The sequence below is a fragment of the Anas acuta genome, chromosome 14, assembly GCF_963932015.1.
Source record: "Anas acuta chromosome 14, bAnaAcu1.1, whole genome shotgun sequence".
NCBI lineage: Eukaryota > Metazoa > Chordata > Aves > Anseriformes > Anatidae > Anas > Anas acuta.
The window spans coordinates 8798003-8820261 of NC_088992.1; the positions used below are offsets into that span (position 1 = coordinate 8798003).

Below are 22259 nucleotides of genomic sequence, written 5' to 3' on the forward strand. Positions count from 1 at the left end.
GAACCCAACCCCTGGCCCCTCCTCATGAAACCCAGACCACACTCTTCCTCTCTGGGTCTGACATCTTCGCATGGCATTTACGGCAGCAGATGCACCCCTGGGGCCTCCATGCACGTTTACTGCCCAAGGGACGCCTGGTGACAAGCCGAAGCAGGGACTTGCACATCCCTCCCACGAGGCTCAGTGAAGAAAAGTGACAGGACGCTGTGGAGTTATCTTTATTGTAGAAGCACGCTAAGACACAGCGAGGTGGCAGAGCCCGAGCCGAGCAGCAACCGCAACAGCACGCGTGGGGCCAACTTGGGAAGCCACCGCTGGGTCCCCACAACTCTTCGCCCTCCACCTGAGCAAGGACAGGCCCATTTGCTGCAGAAGGGGACAAAGGTGACTCCAACAGCGCTGGGAACTCCGCAGCTCCCCTGATGCTTGACGTCAACTCTTCCTTTACTTGCCCTAGGGAGACAGGGAGAGACGGTTTATTACTGTAGCCCCAGAAGGCAAAGGACCTGTAAGGACCACCAGGAAAGCTCCAAGCTGGGATACTCTCAAGGACTCCGTGCCATCCCTGCCTCCTTGTGATGAGGGGACAACAGCAATAAGTTCTGCCAGCATCCTCTCGCCCCTGCAGGGACAGCTAGGGAATGGGCAGAGCCCACCACTGTGGGGACTGGGAAGTCCTCATGAAGTTTGCACACTCCCATGGGCTCAGCCCCCTTGGCTTCCCTTCACCCCTCTGATTCTGCAAAGGACCCACACCTTGCTCCCAGGCTGTGGTAAGGGGGAAAGAGCACATTGCAGAGCCCTTTGCCCCAGCCCTGCCACCTGCCCAGGCAAGGTTTGACACCCAAACCCTTGTGACACGCCACCCCCAGAGGACAGGCTGGCCAAAAGGGAGTAAATTACTGTTTCTCTGTACCTTTGGTCACAGCTGATCCCTGGTATTTGCTGGCAGTCTGAACTCCATTACTTCTGGAAAAAAAGAGCAAGCAATAAGCTCATCCCCAAGCACAACACCGTTGTTACACTGACAGAGCATTAGGATCTGCATGACAGCCCCTCCGGCCTGCTCAGAGGCTGCACAATTCAGCTGGGGCAGAGTGTGGCACTGTGGTAGGCAAGTTGGGTCACTGCCAGACTAGAAAACACGACAAATTTCAGCCTGAAGCTAGGTGCTTTCCATACCCACTATCTAGCTGAGAAAGGTCCTGTTTGTTGTTTTTTTTTTTTTTTTCCTCCTCCTTCTGCGTTCTTAAAGAGAGGCATGACAAAAAGAGCACTGTAAATAAATGGAGTAGCCTGTTGAAAACCTGGAATTTGTCTGTTTGTTCTTTAGGAAACAAATTAAAAATGGACATCCCCTTTTTGCCTGACCTGCTAACTAATATGGGCAGGCTGGTGCCTCTTGCATGGGAGATTTAGGAGAAAGAGGAGAAAGCCTTTGAACAAGAAATTGAATTGCAAGAGAGCATTAAAGTGAAACATTCTGGAAAGATCTACAATTAATAAAGCCACATGACACAGCATAGCAGGACATAATGGCCAGCTGGTCTGCTAAAAAAAAATAAATATCTAAGCCCTGGACTCAGCTACACTCCTCTGCACTAAAGCAGAACCAGATCAAAGGAATTTGGTTATGGCACAGACCTTGCATGGAAGGCAGGAGCCCTGATGCCAGACAGCCCCAGGGCTCTCTCTGCAGGAAGGTTTTCCACCACATCAGTGCACGCTGTCCAGATGTACCCTTTAATGTTGGATCTCTCTCAAACCACACTGCTCCCATCCCCTCCTACAGCCACCCCTCCCTGATGGCAATCTGGCTGACATCAAGGGAGCGTTGCCAGCAACTCCTGGAAATTCAGCAGGAGCTCTGCTGGCAGGAGTGGCTGCAGGCACTGAGCTGGGAAGAGATCAGGCAGCTTGGACACACATTTTGTCAGGCAACACAGCACCTCCACAGCTAATTTCAAAATAAAACGCAAGGAAAATTGCTACTAAAAATGTAATATTATCTTTTCTGAAGTTTAAAGACAACTTTGGTCCTTTGCATTTTCATTCTGCATATTGCAGCTGTCTAAAACCATTTCTTATGCCAAAGGCACGGCTGGAGCTGGTCTCCTCCAGGTTTTTGTAGCAAGTAGCAAGTACCTGGGTCTTCACGCATTAAAACACATATTACCATGAATTTCAGTGGTGAAGAATAACATTGATCAGGGTATTTTTCATAAGCTTCCAACTGAGAAATAAGGGAAGTCTTTGATGGACACAAGAGGTTTCCCAAGGAAACGGGCTTCCATCAATTTCCAATCTGATTCTTCAAGTGACACAATATACATAAGGAAAGAATAACTCATTGTTCAGAGGGGTGTTTTGGCCTTTTTCAGTGGAAAATCTTATCATTTTCCTTTTATTTGCTTCCAACCCTCCTTGGAATAATTTTAACATAGCTGAAATTGTCTGACTTTCAGTATATGGCGTACTCCTCTAATTGCAAAGACTTGAGAGCTTAGCACAGCTTGGTAAAGCACAAAATGGTAAGGAATCCCAATCCAGACACAGCTCAGAGGGGATCCTCTGTGTTTTTCAGTTGCCATGGTACACCCAGTCCTGGCCGTCCCCAGCAACGTGAGCAAAGCCCCTGGCAGGTTTGCGTAGTGCCTCTGCTCCCAGTGTACAGGAGCCAACACTGACTTCATCACAATGAAGGGCGAGACACAGAGACCTCCACTACAATCACAGGCAAAATTTTTCTCTGCACTACAATTTCTTCAGATTTAAACGGTGTTGAGAGCATTATGCTGTTTCACAGAAGAACACAAGCTGGGATGCTTCACTTTTAACATGTTGGGGATCTACAGGCATCCTGGCTCTGAGCAAAGGAGGGTAAAACCCCTGTGATGGCTGTTTTGCATTATAAAGCCCTTTATGCCAAGGGCGATACTGTTTTGCCTACGGAAACATCAATAGAAAATTCATATTAAGAAGCCAAAGTTCACATACAAAAATTTATACAACTTGTCAGTTTGTCTTGATATCTTGATTCGCTCCAGGTTTAGAGTGGGAACAAATATCAACATTTCCCTAGGGATGAATATTCATTTTCTCAAGAATTCATGCCAACACTAAGATCAGTCCTGCGCACCCAGGACACGCAAATCAAGAGACCTTGGCTGTAGAACAAAGCTCTGAGGGCTGTTGAGCTGCTAATGAGAAGTCTTTAAGTCATCTGCTATGGGGGAAATCACACAAGGTTCAAGACCTTTCCCAAAAGTACGTCACCTCATGAACAATTTTCACTTCCCAACCATCTTCATGGATTTTATTTGGGAAATGAGGCTTCTATGGTTTATGCAATTCTGAACTTTTTGGTATCACCAATGTCTCAGGAAAAAAGCCAGATGTTTTCCCAGATGTTGTGTCACTCTCCTACCATATGGTCTAGGTAAAAATATGGGGATCATGCCTCAGTTAAATCCAAGTCTGAACCTATCTGAATGCTTCTTGAACATGAGCACCCCACTCCCAAGGCTCTGGTGCTCTCACCACAGACACAGTGTGCAGGCTGGGACCCCAGCACACACCTGGAATGAGGGTGGCACAGCAGGGAGGCATTTTGGGTGGCCATTTTCTCCAGCTCCCAACCACCCACTCCAGCAAGGACAGAAAGAAAGGAAAAAAAAAGGAGGAGATAGGGGGGCTCTGTTGCCCCTCTGAGCCTAACTCCCTAGCTTGTTGTGCCACATGGCAGAAGTGCACCCCCAGAGCATGGTTTTAATTAAGCCGTTAGTTCAGCTAACCTGTTAGTTCAGTTAACCTGTTAATTAACCTGCCTAGAAGGTCAACATGTGGACTCCTGGCTCTTGCTGGGTGAGCACAGCAGGGCAGGTCGTCACCAATGGCCACAGCTTCTTATTTTTCACTCTGTCTCGACAACCTCTCCACCACAAATGTGGATCAGGGCCCCACAAGCTCACACAGTGCCAGCAGAGGACTTTCACAAGGGAAAATAAAAGACTGATGCTCCCCCAGCCCCACAGTGACATGCTGCTTACCATTTCAGGGACAGAGTTTCGGCATTCACCTCGATAGTTTACTGTGATGTAGACTGACGCTCTCCTGCAAAGGGAGGACAAGACACTGCTTATTATTCACTTGCCATGCCACAGCTCTCTGCCATCGGCATGATGGTCCTCTGTGGGCTCCTTAATACTTTGATGCTACTTCCAATTTGATGGCATTTATTACTCCCCAAGCAATCTTACGATCGGGTAGAAGGGGAACAGGGGACTCTGGAAAGTTGTGTATCTTAATTAGCTGTCATCAGATTAATCTCAAGCATTTTGATCTATGTTTGCTTAACAGCAAGGCACCAAGGACACACTTGATAGTGAGTCATGATGTATCAAAACAAACACTGTGCTGCAAAAGACACTCGGGAATGGTGGATGGCCCTGTATTACTGAAATCTCTCCGCCTACTCACATGGCAGCTGAACACAAGTCACATTCATTTTTGTATGTTTTCCCATCAGTGCCACAGACGGGTTGTGAGGATTTGTTGCAGAAAATCCTTCCACCCTTTACCCCGTGCAGAATTCGATCACAGTCCAGCTGAAGAGAGAAAGAAATCACATTTGGTGCTGGTTCTCTTGCAAGACCCTCCTTTATGCTACTTAACAGTGCTCGCAAGCCAGGCATTGCTCTGAGGCCCCTCTGCCCTGCGGCACATCCATCATACCTTTGGCAAAGCCAGGTGTGCAAAGAGGTAACACCTCCTGTTGGACCAAGCAGCCAAAATCTGGGGGCCAGAGCACCCCTGCCAGGCACAGACCTAGAGCTGCTCGTCTGATCTGCCCTGACACTTTGGTCCAGGGCACATTGACTTCTCTGAGGAACCATGAGAATGCAAAAAAACTTCTGCTACCTGTCCCTAATCCTTCTTTATTAGGGCTTTCGTGCCTGTTTCTTCTGCAAGACAGCAGACACTCATTGCCAAAAATGAAGGAGTCCAGCCACCTGAGGGTGGTGCAACACTGTGCGACTTGACACCCATGGAATGAGGAGACGCAAGCATGTATGAACAGCTGTGACTAAGTGTGCCCTCCTGTTTCCTCTTAAGCGTGACAGCAGAAGCATCTAAACACAGTTTTTCCTACAAAGCACACGTGGCACAGCCAGGAAAAACTCAGAGCAGAAAGAACAAGACCTCTCCTGCTTAGGTCATTATCCTACAACCACACCAGCACAGACGTTTGCAGAGTCATGGCAAGTTTCATCAGAGATCCCGCAGCCTGCTCCCTGACACACAGACCCTTTCCCAGCCTCACTGCCCACCTCTGCACCAGGGGCTGAAAAAAAGTCCAAGACAAAGGAGTGACTAACATGTTCCCAACCCCTTTCTTTCTCCAGGTCCTATACAAATGTGTCGCAATGACTGCGAATGGCGCAATCAGAGGAGATCTGCAGCCAGGACAGGGAAGGCATCTCACCTCCTCTCCCTGTGCCATTTGGCACAAAGAGATCATTTATTGCCTCGCTGGAGTCAACAGCACTACAGAGGGGGAAGCATCGTGCAGACGGAAAGCTTCTTGCTGGGTGGCACAGTGGGTTCTGTGATATCGGGGTGCTGCAGCAACACCCTCTGGTTAAACGTCACTTGCTAATTTCATTAATGTGCTGCTTCCTCCCTCATCTGGGTAATCAACGATGACGTGAAGACAGACAGCGCTGACCTTTGCAATTCCCTGCCAGATGCCTTCCTATGCATCAGACACCGCTGCCTGTGGTGCGACCCACGCGTGCGCCACCACCGCCTCACCGGCAGCCCCACATCACGCAGGGACCAGCATCGAGTGCTGCCCCTCCTTCAGCTCTGGGAACTGGGGCTCCCTGTGACAAACCCCACAGATGGCCCTGGAGAGAGGAGAGGGGCAGGTTTGCTCTCTGAATCACCTCTCGTCAGTCAGGCTGATCAGCATCTGCTCCTCCTCTGGAGCTACCAGGAAATACCACTAAGCCCTGAAGCAGACTGGTGTTATTATGCCTGATGCTTCCTCTGGAATGCATTAAAACTGCCATACCAGAATAGAAAAAAACAGGAGCTGGTTCAGGTGTCTTTTTTCTAATAGCAATCAGTGACAGAGGGTTCAGAGAGTTAGGGGAGTCCATAATCAGGTCCCTCCAGCCCCACAGAAAAGCATTTCCTATCCTTTCCAAAATGTTATTTAAATTGCTGCATTGACTATAAGTGGCAGGTCATTTTTTTTTAATCACCCTAGCTCTTGGCAACACCCTGTGACAGCAAGATCCACAGGTTAGTCATCCTTTTTATAGTAACTTATTTTCTCTTATTAGTTTCATAATTTCCACTTTAGCTTCATTGAAACTAATGCATTTTCTTTTTGCGGAGACAGGGAGAGCACACACCCCCTTCTCCCTCCCACGTTACTCCACGCAGTCATTACCTATGGCTCAGTGTGCCCTCCTCCAGCGCTCCCTCCCTGTGTCAGCCTTGTCCTTGTCCCCTGGTCAGCCCCAGCCCTGTTCAGGGTCTTTGACTTGATATCTTCTCAGCACTCGGGGGGGACACCACCACCACTTCCCTGAGCCCCAGGCCACCACCACCACACCCCCATACCTGATATACACCTATAACAAACCAGTTCCAGCAGCAGAGCTGGCCTTAGAGGCTCCCAAATGGTCACATCCAGCCTCACACCCCTCTTGTGCCAAGGGACAGTGGCGGGATACAAACTCTGCCACCCAACTCAAGCCCTTCCGAGCACACAGGTCCCAGCGTGAGGTTTTGGGGTGATGTTGGGAACAGGAGGAGCTGCTGGGAAAGGGAGCTGGGCGTACCGGCTGGTAGGTGTCGGGGCCTCCACGCTGTCCTGTGCGGCCAGGCGCCGGGCTGCAGTCCCTACCGCTCTGGGCCGAGTTTCCTTGTGGGCTGGCAGGGAGAAAGAGCACAGAAGCTGCTCATGGCACAGCCCCTGCAGTGCACAGGGAGCCCAGTGCAGACCCACCCTCCCCACCAGTCCCCACAGAGCTGCTTGTGCCAAGGCAGAGGAGGTCAAGCAGCCCCTGGCCATGTACCAAAACCGTACCCTGCACTCAGCCCAGCCACATCACCACCCTGGGGGCTTAACTAGACCAATTTAATGTCCAATGCCATTATTCGGCACTTTTTCAACAGGGAGCTTGGCTTGCCATACAGCACAGGCAGTCCCTGCAACAGAGCTCCCCCCCACCTGTCTGTGTGGAAGTCAGCAGCAGGTCCCCATTACAGAGATTATCCCAGGAGAGCCAGGGAACCAGCTTTCTACAGCAATTGCTGCTGCAGAGAGGGCTCTACACCCTGTCTGCCCGCTGACATTGCTGCGCTGGGGGAAACGAAGGGAATGCAGCAGCCAAAACCAAGAAATCTCAGAGCTCCTCAGCAAAAGCGTTGAAAAAGCAGCAACTGACCCCTGCTCAAGCCTGGCAGCCCTAAAATCCAGGGGGACTGACCAGTGCCCAGAGAGCATGTGGGGCACCAGGCACTGCCTCCCAGCCAGCAGGTGAGGATGTGCTGGGGCCAGGCAGCAGGGCTGGCTGCCAGGAGGCAGGCTTTGCTTGGCAAGCTGTCTTGAGAGATTTTGAGCACAGCAATCACTGCTTTGTGTACAGGAGCAGCAAGAATGCCTTTAAAAAGGAGCAAAGGTTGCACAAGAAACATGCCCTGCTCTATGTCTAGCTTCCCCATCACTGACGAGTGCTGTGCTGAGCACCTCAGCTCTCACTGCTCCATCCCAGGTGGTGCCCTTGGGTGCAGCTGAACCACTCCCACCCTGATTAACCTCCAAACCACCCCTAGGAGAAAGCACACCACACTTGTGGAAGGGGACAGAAACTGGTGCCGGGGTTTGTGGGGCCAGGCTGCCATGCTCACCCTCTGTTCGTGGAGAAGGGCCGTCTGTTGTTCATGCAACTCTTCTGCAAAAGGGGCAGGAGCACATTTGTCAACCAGAAACAGAAAAGTCTTTCATATGAGCAGAGATGCAGGAAGTTAAATCAGCTCCCATCCTGCCCCATCCTCCTCCCAGGCCCAGGAAACTGTGGGACTCTTCCTGAAGAAGCAGCTCTGAAGCTTGCTCCATACAGGGTTTCATTCCCACCAAATGATCTGGCAGAACCATGGAGATCCCAAACCTGCCCTTTATCTCCCATGTAGCATCACGCCACTAGGATAGCAAAAGGGCCTGTTCTGCCATGTCCAAACCTGGCCACTTTTTGTATGTTCACACACATCCATCCCACTGCAGGGCTTGCAATACAACCTGCTTCTCCCCCACCATCAGCTGGCTCCAGCATCCTGAGCCCTGGGGTCACCACAGGCTGTCCCTGGCAGTCCCTGGCCACAAGGATCCCTCAGAACCCCCCAGCCCCTTCCCTGAGCTCAGGGGAGGCTTCGAGCTCGATCTCACCTGGTTTGCACACTCTGCAGTGAGCGGTTTGTTGCGCTGGGCAGTTCCACCAGACTGGCCTCCTCTTTGGGCTTCTTTTTTGCTGAAGAAGAAGATACAAGAAAAGAGGGATCGCTATGGCAGTGCAAGTGCCACCAGGACCTGGGGCTGCCCCGCAAACCCATGTCATGCCATCAGGCACCAGCTCCCCATCCACAGACCCTGTTCCTGGTGGCCCTGCTCCTAATTCCCTCCCCTAAGCCTTCTCCCTTCTCCTCACCATTCCCACTGTACGCTACATCCTGGGTCCAGGTGGCTGCTTTCATATCAGGGCTGCTTCTGCATATGCTCTATGGGAGTAGAGAGAGAGCATCTGGAAGGCAAAGTACACGCATGGGAAACTCCTCGGGAGCTACCCGCGGCCAACAGCCCCTGGGGAAGGGGTAGCCCTCTATCAACCCTGCTTCTCCTCTACTCCCCACTGCTTCTCACCTGCCCTTGGGCCCTTCTCACCAAAAGGGAGGTAGAAAGAGGGGCAATAGCCAAAGCCCTATGGCAAGAGCATCTCTCGGAGGGCCACTGGGATTCAGGACTCCCCCAGGCGTCACCCAGGTGCAGAAGCTGCAGTTTCACAGCACGAGGTTTTCCTCTTTGCCGTTGCTGGAAGCTATACTCACAACTTCTCTGCACACATGAGACACTTGTTGGTGTGCTGCTTGCCAGAGGAATCCCGAACAGGGTCGTTCTCCCGCGTGCAGGACAGCCGTCCTCCAGCCTCGAACTGCGAGCGATACTCACTGCAGTCATCCTGTGGAAGGAGGGCAGCGGTTAGGGCACCCCGTCCTCCCTGCCTCGTTGACCTGATTCTTAGAAACCTGGGGTTTCCTGCCAGGAAAGCACTGAACCATCACAAATGCATCACAGGGAAGGCTGGGTGCGAACGAGAGAAGAGGGTGTGCAGTATCAGCCACTTAGTATATAAACAGAGTGAGTCAGAAAAATGATGGGTGCCTCTGCCTGCACAGCACGTGTCAGGACTTTTCTACTACAGCCTGACTAATTATTGTGCTCCGTGTTGGGCTATCCAAAGCACGCCAGTGATGTGGCCGATAGGTAACAAAGCCGTCCCACTTCTCCCACCATCCTTAGCACGCAGCTACAGCTTTTATCCCAGATCTTAGCTCAGATAATTCCATGTAGAAAGCAGTACTACCCCCCACCACCAACCACACTCTGGGACAAAAGCACAATGCAAACATCCTTAAAAGTCCCTGAGCTGTGGAAGGCTGTTTGGAGAGAAGATGATTAATTTGTTCCCTGCTGAACGTCACCGCACAGAAAGCATGTTAATTTGCCCTCATTATGTAACCTGGAGGGAAGCATTCGGTCCCTTCAATTTCAGCTACTGGAGATCCTGCAACAGCTGATCCCAAATAGCAGATATTGAAGATGCATACCTGGATCCCACTTACATCTTACAAATAGGTTTTAATATTTGCTATTTTCTGCTCACTTAGAGGTTACACAAGAGGTTTTGGCCAGCTTGCATTAAGGTCCTTAGCAGGTCAGTGCCTCCTCCTTTGCCTAGAAGTCACCAGCTGTCTGTGCCCAGGGGGGATTTCCCCCAGCAGCACACCCCAAATCCCTCAGCCTCCCACTCCTCTGCTCTGCTACTGGACTAACACTGGCAGCCACCAAGCAAAACACTCCGAGCACACAAACCCACACCTTCCTAGTGCCAAACCAGCTGTGGGGAGCAGAGGCCCAACCTGACACCAGGTGAACCAAGCTCCAGGTGACCCTTGGGCCTGCTGTTGCCTGAGAGACTGATCTGCTTTTCCCCTAGCAGCCTCTCTTAAACTCTCTCCCTTTGAGCTAGTATTTCTGGAGCTTTGTTCACAGCCTGACCTCTGCTGAAAAAGCCTTGCTGAGACATAAATTTGCCTTTTTCATGGGTCTGTCGCATCCTTGACCCACTAATAAATGCAGGGCTTTCTTATCCTTTGTCATTTCTAATTGACGAGCAGGAATTCTCGTTAATCACTGCCTGTGTGATCTTGCACTCTGTTATTACATTTTATCTTGTTTCTATTACTCCAGGCCTCAGCACTATCCAATTAGTCCTGACTGATCTGCTGATCCTTCTCTGCTGATGCTGCCTCCCAGCTTTGCCATCAGCAAGTTTCACTCACTCTTCCATTTTTTTGTGCCAATGTCATTAGGAAAAGCACTAAAACAGGATTATCCCCAAGACTGAGGCTTAAGGGGACCACACTAGTCCCCAGTATGGCAGAAATCAAAAGGTAAGCATCGATGAGTACCTCTTTTTTTCGTTACTGAATTGCTTTCACCAGGAAAGCATCAGCGCACAACACCACAGTGGCTGCATTATGAGAGCAAAGTTTCCAATGGGGAAAGCTAAAAACTGAGCTACCCTAGAGACTGCACAGGGCTGAGCTCTCCTCCCACAACATAATGATCTTTGGAGCATCTCAGAGCACAGATTTAAAGCTTTTCACTCAGCTTTTCTTTTTAACCTAATTAACACCTTCAGTAGCACTGGCTTCCCCATCCTTTGCCAGGTGTCAGGACAGTACAGCACACTTTTTATTCTCATGGGATTTGTCTGTGTCATTAGATCGGTGGGTCAGTGAGATAGACCATAACATTCGAACAGAAACTATTTACTCAGAGGATTAAGAGCATCAGCAAGAAACAAGCAGGGAAAGCAAAGTGGATCTCCAAGTGAAATCAGTAGAGACAGAGCAACTGAGTACAGTAATGCTGCCTCTTTATCTTGAATGAAAATCCAAAAGAGTTGTCTATTGACCTAATACTTAAATCTCACCTTATCATTTCTTCCTCTGGTTGTAGTTGCTTTATGCTCATTCTCCCTTTTGCTGAAAGAGAAACAGGATGAGAAAGTGAAGAAATATTGCTCCAGGGAGCCCCAGTAACAGCAGCAGTGGTTTTCTCTACTCACAACTTCTCTGCACACATGATGCACTTATTGCTGTGCTGCTTCCCTGAGGAATCCCGGACAGGGTCATTCTCTCTTGTACAAGAAAGTTTCCCTTTCTTGAACAGATCCCGAAACTCCCGGCACTCATCCTGTAGAAGCGCCAGAAACGTGGTTTCACATAGACATGCTGACCGCAATGCATCTCCCACAAATCCACAAAGCATCACGCATCCAATCAATTACATTTCAGACACAACTTGTTTCCTTGAAGCATAAAACTCACTGGCAAACCATAAATCGTTTGCCTGATGCACCATTTCTTAAACCGTAGCATGCAGCATAAAAATCTGTATTCTTAGATGAGCACATTTATCATCTCCATCCAGGGTAGTCTTATTCCTACTTCTAATAGAGACAACATGCAAGAGCTTGCCTGAAGAACCTAGGTTCTGCTCTATGTATAAAAGCAACAATTTTGTTAGTTTTCCTATTGCTAGCGAGTAAACACGCTACCAAGAATTTTAAAAAGCAGTGGACAGTAGACAGATGAAGCTGCAGGCATTAAAAAAAATCCTTGTAGAGCTCACACTTCCAGGCACAAAGGAAAAATAGGTGGACATTTTTACCCTCTACATAGATTGACACTGTATTAATTTAAGCAAAGCACTCTTCCACAACAATACTTTTGTAGCAAAACCTTCTTCAGCATTTCAGCCTGGCCTTTACTTTCTTCTGAGCAGCTTTCCTATGGCTTTTGGGACACATGAATAGGCCTGCAGCACCAGCAGCACACACTATGTGCAAGTCTTTAAAATCCTTTATGCAGCACTTTTAAGGTTATCTGCCATGTGGTCTGTAACAGTTTTTTCCCCTCACAGTGCATTTGGAGGAGATGGTATTGCAGCTTATCCCAGATCTGCTGATAGGAAAGCCCAGAAAATTACTTGCCAAAAGCCACACTGAACCTGTGGCTGAACAACGAGATTCAGGGTAGGTCTCTGCCTGACACCCTGGAGCAGTCCTTTTGCCACACGCTGGCAAGTCTGATGTTTAAAAAAGATTTCCCTTCAATCAGCTATGTTTTACAAATCATTTCAATTACCTGGACAGACCAGAGCAAGAAAGCTATCCTACTTAACCAGGAGGTATAAAAAATTAAATCCCTGTAACCAACACTATCTGATGAACACCAACTCTCTCCTACACAGAATGAAAACCCAAGGCTGGAAAGGACAAGTCCCTCTACGTAAAGACATGCTGTCTAGAAAAACAGCTGTGGGTAAAAAAGAAACCAGCCAGGTGCATCAACAAGATAAACAAGGCACAATTAGATCCAGCCTGTCCCACACCCTGCCCTAGTCAGAGCTCACATGCACCACCACTGCTATTAATTATTTGCCGAATGCCAGCAGTGTGCTTTATAAGCAGGAGACATCTTCCTTAGCCTACACTCTACACAGAACATGTGTACTGTGTTGGTAACTGCCTGATAGGGACTGCAGGCAGGGAAGCACACAACAAGTGGGTTGGAGACCGACAAGGCCATGCCACGGCATCGCCCCACTGGTGGTGTCCCACCAGAAGTAGCGATGCTTCACCTCACCTCTCCGGAGCTCACGTCTCTGTTCACTTCTCCACCACTCCCTTTGTTTTTTGAGTCTCTTTCCCTGCAAGAAAGGGAGGTGTGAGCGACAGAGCAGCATGCAGCCCTCAGACGTAAAACCAAAATAAGGGGTGATTAAAGGCCAGCCCTGCCAACCCCACCTCCCCGTTGTGCAACGCAGCGGGACGGCCCAGGACTCGGGGCTCCAGCCCCGTGAGACATGCTCAGGGTATTTAGCATCTCCTCATCAGTGGCATTTTGCCATCCTTTCTCTCTGCCTAACACCCAGGTGTTCCATCCCATTCAACATCATCTACAGCAACAAGAAATGAAATCCACGTGTTTTTTTCTCCCCCGTGGACTTGTTCCTCACAGCCTGTCCCCCCTGCCCTCTGTGCTATCAGCTCCAGAGCACTAACGGGCACGCAGGTTTGATGAAGATCTATGGACAGATCTGCCTGGCCCGGGGCTGCAGCACTCAGATGGAGCCTCCCAGGAGCAGGCACTTCGCTATGGGATGAGAGAAGGCACCCACGGATCCGGGCGACCGATACTCACAGCAGCCTCTGGCACATCAGGCACTTGTTGAGGTCCCTTTTGCCATCCGGGCCGTTGATGGGCTGCTTGTTGGTGGGGCAGGAAAACTTGCCGCTGCGAAGGAGGGACCAAATTTTCATGCACTCGTTCTGAAACGTGCGGAAGAGGGTAGTCAGCGGAGGGTTCCCTCGGAGGCCATCGAGATCCTGAGGACAGTTCATTCACATTTCATTTTTGGGGTGGTCTGTGTTCTCTGGACAACAATGAGCTTTCCACACCAGGGTGGCTACCACACTCCTTGCCCCCATCCCTCACCACAGGCTGTGCCAGGAGCCCCTCTTGTGGCTCCCGAGGCAGAAGAGACAACAAGAAAGCTCAAAGCCCGCTGCAAGGGCCATTATTCATGAGAAAAGGAATACACATTTAATTTGCATACAGCTGCAAATTGCTACCCACTGCAGGGGAGGACTGTATATTATAAAGTAATTCAAGAGCAGCAAATAAAGCCCTAGAAGTGCCAGCGGGATGTGAAAGCAATGAATTGGCCAGAGCAGAGTGAGGAGAGATTCGGGTGCAAGGGATGAGCCACAGAGAAGTACAATCTTCTCAGGGAGCGGAGCACCAACATTGTCTCATATGGCATCAGCCAGTTGCCTCTTCTGCTGGGGAACTGGAGATGCATGTTAGGGAGAATGAACGAAGCATTTAGTGTTGTATTTTGTTTTGTTTTTTTTTTGTCTACTATATTTTCTAAATGGGTCTTTGCTAGGGAGAGACAAGCTAGTTTGATTAAAACATGAATAGAGCTGACTTCTTGGTCATTGAATCAGATCATTTTCTGAATCTCAAAGGACTTTGCTTAATTCTTTTAATTATCAGACTCAGAAAAGGTGGTTTCTGCTGAATCAGAAGCAAATAACATTAGAAATATAGCTCATGCCATTTCTAACTTCATCCCATAAGACTTCCAGCTCTGAGCAGTTTGGTGCACTATGCTGAACACATATCTGAACACACACTGTCAGCTAGAGCCATTGCTGATTATAAGCATGTTGTCTCTAAACATGGTGAAATTCAATCCCTGTTTTCAGCCCTAGAACAACAGCATGATCTCTCAGTACAGTTTGTCTGAATGACTTTGCTTAAAGCGTGCATTAAGTAGTGTAGCTGTCAAAACAAAAGAAGAACCAAAATAGAAAAGGTTGGACTCGCCTTAATCGAAGCTTGGCTGGCAACATCTGTGGAGAAAAAAACCAAACAAACAAACAATGAAACCATACAAAGTCTTTGAAAGGAAATTTTTAAAATCAAAAGCCTTTAATTAAAATACTTGATGCAGTTTCATAATCCACTCAAATACCTCTAAATAAAAACTAATCCAATACATTATTGTACATTGATAGAAAGGACTGGGCATTAGAGACTTTCTGGAAGATTGCTTTTTTTTGCAATTCAAATGCAAAAACAAATCCTTTTTTGTGCCCCCCTTCACTGTGTTACTTTTCAGAGTATTAAAATCCCAATTTCAAGGATTGTTTGATAACTGTTTCTCTATTATTCTACTCCACTGCCTTGGTAGTGGCATCAGCCTTACACAAATACTTTTAGCTTTCTTCATCTTCACATAAAACTGGGACACTAGAGCCAGCCCATAATATCATTGTTTATCCAAACCTTCAAATTCCTTTTCAAGGCCCATTCCATTCGCAGTATTTCTTATAAATTACCAAATTAATGAGTCAGTAGATGAGTCACTGATATGTTTCTTTCTACTAAGCCATTTAGAGCAAGTATAATATATATTTCATCCTTTTCTCTTGCATCATCTGTGGCATCACAGGGAACCATCAAAAAATCCTCCATCAGCTCTTTTTCAGTATAAATGGGCAGCAAAGTGAAAGACCATTACATCAAGTCTGAACTCCTGCTGAAGTTTCTCTACTGCAGCCCTATGAAAATGCATTCACTAGCAAGAACTTTGACAATAAATTCCCATTTTTCTGAATTCACCAAAATATACTTTTGTTCAAAATTAAACATTTTACGTGAAAGTCCAGCCAGGTTGGAAATTTGTATTCTTCCACATAAACAACTGGGGTGATTGGTTTTAGGGTTTGTTTTATTATTTTTAAACTGTTAACCCTACTAAATATATTTCCATCTATTGGTGGAACTTTACCATTCTCATGTGCAAAAGAAAAAGCAATTATCAAGAATGTGTTAAATAAAAATCAATCCCATAAGTGGTACAGAAAAAATGGTCTTCTGTTGCTCCTTTTAAAGAGCAAGGGCTCTCTAATCCTCTATTTTGCTGTCTTTAAGTGCTGTACCAGGCCCAGATTTCAGCACAAAGAACAGAATTTACTAACCTGAGAAGAAGCAGAAAAATGCCAGAGCAAGGACCACCGAGGCACCTTCTATTTTCATGGTGAGGGTGGCGACTGTTTGCCTGTGTTGACTCTATTAGTGCATTGCTCAATGAGACCCAAAGAAAGGGCTCAGGTCAGATCACGTATATATAGATGAGCAGATTCTCCGCCTTCGTTATGACATAATCTTCCCAAGAACCATCATTAGCCGCAAAAACCAGTTTGATGACAGTAGCTTTAAATTCTAATCATCCCATTAACACAATTAATTTCCATAAGGATGGGACATATTTGAGTCACTCCCTGCATTTTGTCAAGGTAAGAAAATTATAAATGGATCATTTCATTTTACCCACATGGCCGGGGGAATTCTTACCACCTTCAGGGTGGTTTATAAGACAGAGGTATTTCAGAGCATACCACTAATTGTTTTTCATATCTCAACAAAATAGCTGAAAGGGGTTTATTGTAATTATTTTGTTTCAGCAGACAACGGGAAGACTGGGTCACTCAAGACCTCTGCAAGTCAGTCGGCTTTCATTAAAGCACCTAAGTTTGAAGCCAAATAGTAAGCATCCAGGCAAGTTTGAAAAACACCAGGGTTGAGGCAGTGTTGAAAGACTTTGAATTTGTTCCTACAATTCACATAGTGCTGCGTTAACGAGAAAACCTTATTGCAAGATCCTCATTCATCCCTTCCCAGTTTTTCTCCATTATCTTTGGAAGAAAGGGCAGTGTTATTAGTGAAAAACCTTTCCTCAGCCCACCTGGGACCTGGCAGACCATATAGATACTGCTCCTCAAGCAGATCAGTGCTCACAGAGGTGTGACGTTATTGATGCTAAAGGGTTCAGCAACGTGGCCTCGCTTAAGTCTCTCCCAAAGAAAAGGTGAAATAATGAAGGTGGTTGTTCCAGGGGACAGAGTTTATCAGAAGATGCAAGAAAAGAAAATAAGGTTAATGTCAAAGTTTTGGAATATGATTTACACAGGAAGAAGCTGTGCAGCTTGTTCACTGGGAAGAATAGGAGAATTTGGAGAGAAAAGTCATTTGTAAGGTTTGAAGGTGGATAAATGGCAATCCAGCAGACCAGAGCTGCAAGGTACTTGAACACAGGCAAGCAGGCAGAGGCCGTACCAGAGAGGCAAGTCAGCTCCATCTGAAGAAGGAAGAAAACATATTTTCGCATGACGTATGCACTTGGCCAGAGAGGCCAACGCAGCTCAGCTCAAGCATAAACTCTCATAATAAATTGCTGCCACATGTTTCCCAAATCAGAATAGTTGCTACTGTTTACAACTGGAGCCAAAGCCAAACGAGTAGAAAGTCCTAATTTGGTATGTGGTCATCCCTAATGTTTCTTTTCCACTCAAAAAATTAAGTCATAGGCAGGTTCACAGTGGTGAATTTGGAAAATGAAACTGCCCGAGGTCACACAGATGCTTAGTGGTAGATTGGAAGAGCTGTGTGTTGCCCTGAACCATGACATCATTTCTGTACACGTATTTGGGCATGGAATTAGAGGGGAGACCAACAGGAAAAGAAAATAACTAACCTGATATAGCATGTCTCAGTAAATTCTTGGGAGAAACTGGAAAAGAACCATGATGGAAAAAGCCAAAATGTACGGTAATTTAGAACTACATAGAGCTGGAAGCCTTTCTGGAGCACAAAAACAAAAGACATTCTTGGCTACTGAGGTGTCTTCCCATGAGTCAGTCACAGGGTAGTAAGGGAGATGCGTTTTTAGATGGGTTTTATTTTAAAGATCATTTTTTCCACTAAACGTTCCATTCCCATAAAGTGAAAGAACGCCCTGATTTCAGACAGCTGGCTGACCACCTCATTCCTGAAGGAGGTACTGTGGGTCCTGCGCCCGGTCAGACTGGCCAAGTGAGAACAAATTGCAGCCCTGACAACACACCTCAGGTCAAGGAAGAGGGAAGAGACCCAGACCCCAACTCCAGACCAACCCTGTGACTGCTGCATCTCACTCCCATCCTCGCACCCTTGCACCCCATCCACTAGCCAAACCCACACCAATGTGTGGGAGAAGGCCAGAATACCCCAAAAGTCCCTTAAGACCAAAGCCAGAGCCACTTTCAGTACTAAATCTCTCCAAAAAAGAGAAAGATTTCCTTCTAATTACTACCACATAATTACAATCTCCTGAAAAAAAATAAAATAAAAACAATCAATGGTATGAAAAGTGATGTGAGGGGATGGGGAGAACCCTACAAAGCCATAGGATTTGAAGGATTTGGTCCTGTGTACTTGACTTACAAGAGGAAACCCAGTCACAATAACGAAGGATGACAGCAAGAGTATTAAACAAACCTTGCCTGACTCACTTGATTGCCTTTATTGATGGATTTACACAATAAAGTCTCCATCCTGCACTGGAATCCAGTCAACCCACTAATTTCTGTGGGATTTTGTATTGCAGGATCTAATCTGCTGTAGAAGAGATGTTCCTGATCTTTTAGCAATGAATTTGGTACAGTGCCTTGCTAATCTTGATTTAAAGATAATGCCAAACATCTGAAGAGCGATGTGCCATTGAGGAAAGCAGCTGGAAGCAAGAGATGCTGCAAAGACCCTTTTGTTCTTTTCTCCATTTCAAATTTAGAAGAGAAGTAAAGAGCGTATAAAACGGTGCTAGGTAGGACAGCTCTCACAGAGCCCAATTTCCTACGCACTCTGCTAGAAAAATTGGAGAATGGGATAAAAATAATCATGGAGGAGCAACTTGGAAAATGCAGGGGATGAGGATGGAGAATAATGTGAAATTTAGGCAAACTTGTGAGGCAGAAATCCAACAGGTTTTAAGGAATCCTAGGGACAAAACAGAACAGCAATCAAACTGGGACAGCCCCAGCGTGGGCAGGACACAGGCAGAGACATTTACCTCTTCCTCATTCAGAGCCCACAAAAAGTTCAGGAAAGAGTCCAATAAACAGCCAAATAGTTCACAAACAAATAATTTAAATGCCTTATCCTTTCATCATTTTCCTTCCTTTCGTGACATGGCACTATCCCATTTTGTATATGGCATCACCTCCTTTCTGGTGGGTTCGGCATCACCTGGGGATGTTTCAGTCCCTGACAGTATAACTGTTCAGCTTCTCTGCCTTGGTAGTTCCTCGCTGGTCAGATGCCAGCCTCCACCCCAAGCAGCTCCAAGGGTGTGCTCCATGTTTGAGAGCAGGAACAGTGCAGCCCCATTCTCACCCCAGAGCAATGCAGTGTTTTGGCTCAAATCTCTAAAGGCACCACGTGAGAACAAAGTGACCCCAATAAGGACAAGCCCACATTTCATCTACTTTGGTATTCTGCCGGGGACTGTCCCCTTTGCAGCGTTAAGTTTGACTCTTGTTTTCCACAGGATGCCCTGCATCCCTGCGATCAGCGCTGTGACTCCAGCACCGTAACTGTGACTCCCAGTGACAAAAGGGACTTTGCCCAGTGCCACTGCTGGGTCCTCAGACCAAACTAAAAAAGTAACACATGATTCCATGAGCTGCTAGCCCTGCTCACCTGCAGAGCCTAGGGCTCCTCACTTTTCCTGCTGAGCACCAGCCGAGCTCACCTTAGCACAGCCTCACTGGTCTCAGGGTGCTCCCTTGGGCAGCTCGTGCTCTGTCACCTCTCCAGGCACCCCCTTCTCACTAGGGCATGCAACCAGTGACACCAGCTGCCCTCTGCTGCTCTCACGGTCCAGGGAAATAAACTCCTTCATGCCCAGCAAGAAATAACATGAGGAGTGAAATAATCCAATGTTTAATAGAGCTAGCCATTATTCCCACCAGAGATATTCTTTTCTGTCCTGATTGGCATGCTTTTTACCTCCCTCCCTTTTTCCATTCTCAGAGCAACTCTGGCCACAGCAACACCTGATGCTTGTTTCTCTGAAACTTCTTTTCCAGCCCACCACTACATCTCTCTCAAACCAGCAACCCTCAGGGCTAAAAGAGAAGAGACATGGTTGTTTGGCATATTTAGCAAAGGAAATGTAGAGTAGATGGTATTTTGCTTCCCAGAGAAGCAGAGTCCAGAGCTCTCAACGTCAGTAGTGCTATATGAGTTGCACCTCCAGAGTGAGATATTTCAAAACCGAAGGACTTCAAAGGCACTTTCCTATTTTTAATCAGCCTCTCAGCACAAGAGGCCCCTTGCAGCTCCTTTGGGCTCATCTGCAGCTCTCAAATAGAAAATAAAGGGTAGAGCACCATGCTGCTACACTAACATTGCAAGCTAACAGTCTTTTGGGCTGCAGCTATGTGGGTGTTGCGCACAGAGTCCCCATTCTTTGCATCCTGCTGCCTTGCTTAGTGCCTTGGAAAAGGACTCATCTTTTCTGTCAACAACAACATCAGTACCGTTTCCTCCCCTCCAGGGATACCCGGTTATTCACCCACCCCGTGCTGCAAGAGCCACGAGTCTTACCCATCTCCTCAGCACAATTTGGGAGGCACCTCACCTGCACACATCCCGTGCAAGACAAGGTTTATGACAGCAGACAAACCTCTTTAGCTTGCACCCACTTCTATGGCTGAAATCCAGTAGCTGATCAGCCAACAAGCCAGTCAGCCCCAAACTAACGGAGTCTGAGCTTCCAGACTGCAATAGCTATGTGCCTCAGAGCTCCCTTGTTCATACCTGCTGCTGCCACAGCTCTCAGGCAAGCTCTGCCCAGACCTCCAGGGAAGCAAGTCTCAGTCATTCTGAAATCCAAATTACAGCACAGTCACCCAAGGTCTATACCACAGTCTTCTTCCTTCGAGCAGGATGAGCTTTCTGAGCCCGAAATTGAGCCCCACCAGCCCGACCCAGTGAAAAGTCCTTCAAGTAGCTTCTCATTTCCAACCCTTGTGTTGTGTATGCAATTCAGCCCAGCAGCACACCACCTGGCTGCATTGCTGCAACGGCTGGTTGTGTTAACTCTCAGCATCCTGGAGCACTATTCCCTCTGGAGCGGATCACAAAGGAGAGTGAATTGCTAGAGGCCAGGAGGAGAATGACAGGAATTTCCTGACTCCATCTACCTCTGAGAATTTCGGTTGCAGAGCAAGTCTTGCACATCCTAGAGTGCGCAGAGCTTCAGCAAAATGTTTCAGAAGCATGTCTGGAGCACAGCACTAAGCTTCACCAACAAAAAACTGTGTGTCAAGTGGACTCACTGCTTCAAAGGGAAAAAATAGGGATGAGCTTAATTTGTATCTGCAGTTTTATAAACCTCTATGCACAGAGAGCATCTAACAGCTTTGCCTAAACCCAGCACCTACTGCATCCTCCTCCAGACCCAGGATCTCATCAGTCATGCCCTTCCCTGTCACCATGTCTTTTCCTGCCCAAATCTACCTTTTAGCTCCGATCAACACTAAAATTGCAAAAAGCATCTTTGGTTATGGACTCTTACATGTCATTTGCACAAACTCCAGCGCGGAAAGGTCGTGACACACACCAGCTCCCCGCGTCACATCTGCAGTACAATCACAGCAACTTCCAGCATTCTGTGCTCGAGCCAGCCTTGCCTTTGCAATCCTTCTTAGGCCATGAGCCACCATGACATGTGGCTGACTCTTCTGGACAGGCCTCTGCCACTGCTGACTTGGCTTGACGATGCTGGGGAGGAGGGGGAAATGAATCAGGAAGTGAGCAACCGTGAGAGGTGTATGTCTGAAAGGCAGGGATGAGGCTAACTTTGGAAGATCACAATAACAGCGTGTAACACATGCCATCTTCAAAGCACTAATGAATCCCTACAAGGTTCCCCTGTTATTATTTGCATTTCACAGATGGGTATATTAAGATGCAGAAGGCCACATTATCCTCTGGGTCACACCTATTTCAGACTATTCATCTCTGGTCTTATACTGGTATTCATCCCTGTGGTGTGAGAGATCCTCCCACCAGTCAAAACAACAATGCTATCTCTCAGACAGGCTTGGTGTGGGAATCACTAGTATGATCTATGGTCTGATTTGCACAGCATGCTGGGCTGACTGGTCCTATTGATCTCTCCTGGCCTTGAATACCTACCAGTTAATCAATTCTCCCCTCCTACCAGGCTGAAGGTACAAGGAGCTCTGCCTCATTGCTGGCTTGGATGCTTTTAATATTTATCTTTCTTGATGTGAAATATGACAGAAAACCAAGGGAGAGATGCATCTGGGAGCATCTAACATACCACCCAGCCTCGATTCGGGCAGCAGTCTCAGCCTGGCCCATGGAAAGGTCCCACCTTCCAGCCAGGAGCCTCCCCACAGCTCAACAGCTTTTGTTCGCAGAAGAATGAAGCTGCCCTGGGAAGTGGGCTCCTTGAGAGAGCAAAGCTGCTCCCCGAG

The 22259-nt window shown here is 47.7% G+C and overlaps 1 protein-coding gene across 13 annotated transcripts in view; it reads right to left on the minus strand.

Annotated features, from left to right (window-relative positions):
• Nucleotides 1-202: 202 nt before the first annotated feature.
• Nucleotides 203-22259, minus strand: part of LOC137864206 (serine protease inhibitor Kazal-type 5-like) — a 96890-nt gene continuing 74833 nt past the window's right edge. For 7 of the 13 annotated variants that reach the window (XM_068698107.1, XM_068698100.1, XM_068698096.1 and 4 more), the window contains 14 exons: nucleotides 21332-21537; nucleotides 14755-14780; nucleotides 13564-13748; nucleotides 13006-13069; nucleotides 11424-11551; nucleotides 11289-11340; nucleotides 9118-9248; nucleotides 8462-8543; nucleotides 7927-7970; nucleotides 6855-6945; nucleotides 4480-4607; nucleotides 4050-4113; nucleotides 917-969; nucleotides 203-453 (listed from right to left, as the gene is read on the minus strand). In XM_068698107.1, the coding sequence (XP_068554208.1) occupies nucleotides 964-969; nucleotides 4050-4113; nucleotides 4480-4607; nucleotides 6855-6945; nucleotides 7927-7970; nucleotides 8462-8543; nucleotides 9118-9248; nucleotides 11289-11340; nucleotides 11424-11551; nucleotides 13006-13069; nucleotides 13564-13748; nucleotides 14755-14780; nucleotides 21332-21537 (1207 nt within the window). In that variant the 3' untranslated portion in view covers nucleotides 203-453; nucleotides 917-963. Of the gene's footprint in view, nucleotides 454-916; nucleotides 970-4049; nucleotides 4114-4479; nucleotides 4608-6854; nucleotides 6946-7926; nucleotides 7971-8461; nucleotides 8544-9117; nucleotides 9249-11288; nucleotides 11341-11423; nucleotides 11552-13005; nucleotides 13070-13563; nucleotides 13749-14754; nucleotides 14781-15911; nucleotides 16367-20571; nucleotides 20637-21331; nucleotides 21538-22259 lie in introns of those variants that run through there. The other 6 variants (XM_068698104.1, XM_068698099.1, XM_068698106.1 and 3 more) reach the window with 6 other exon arrangements.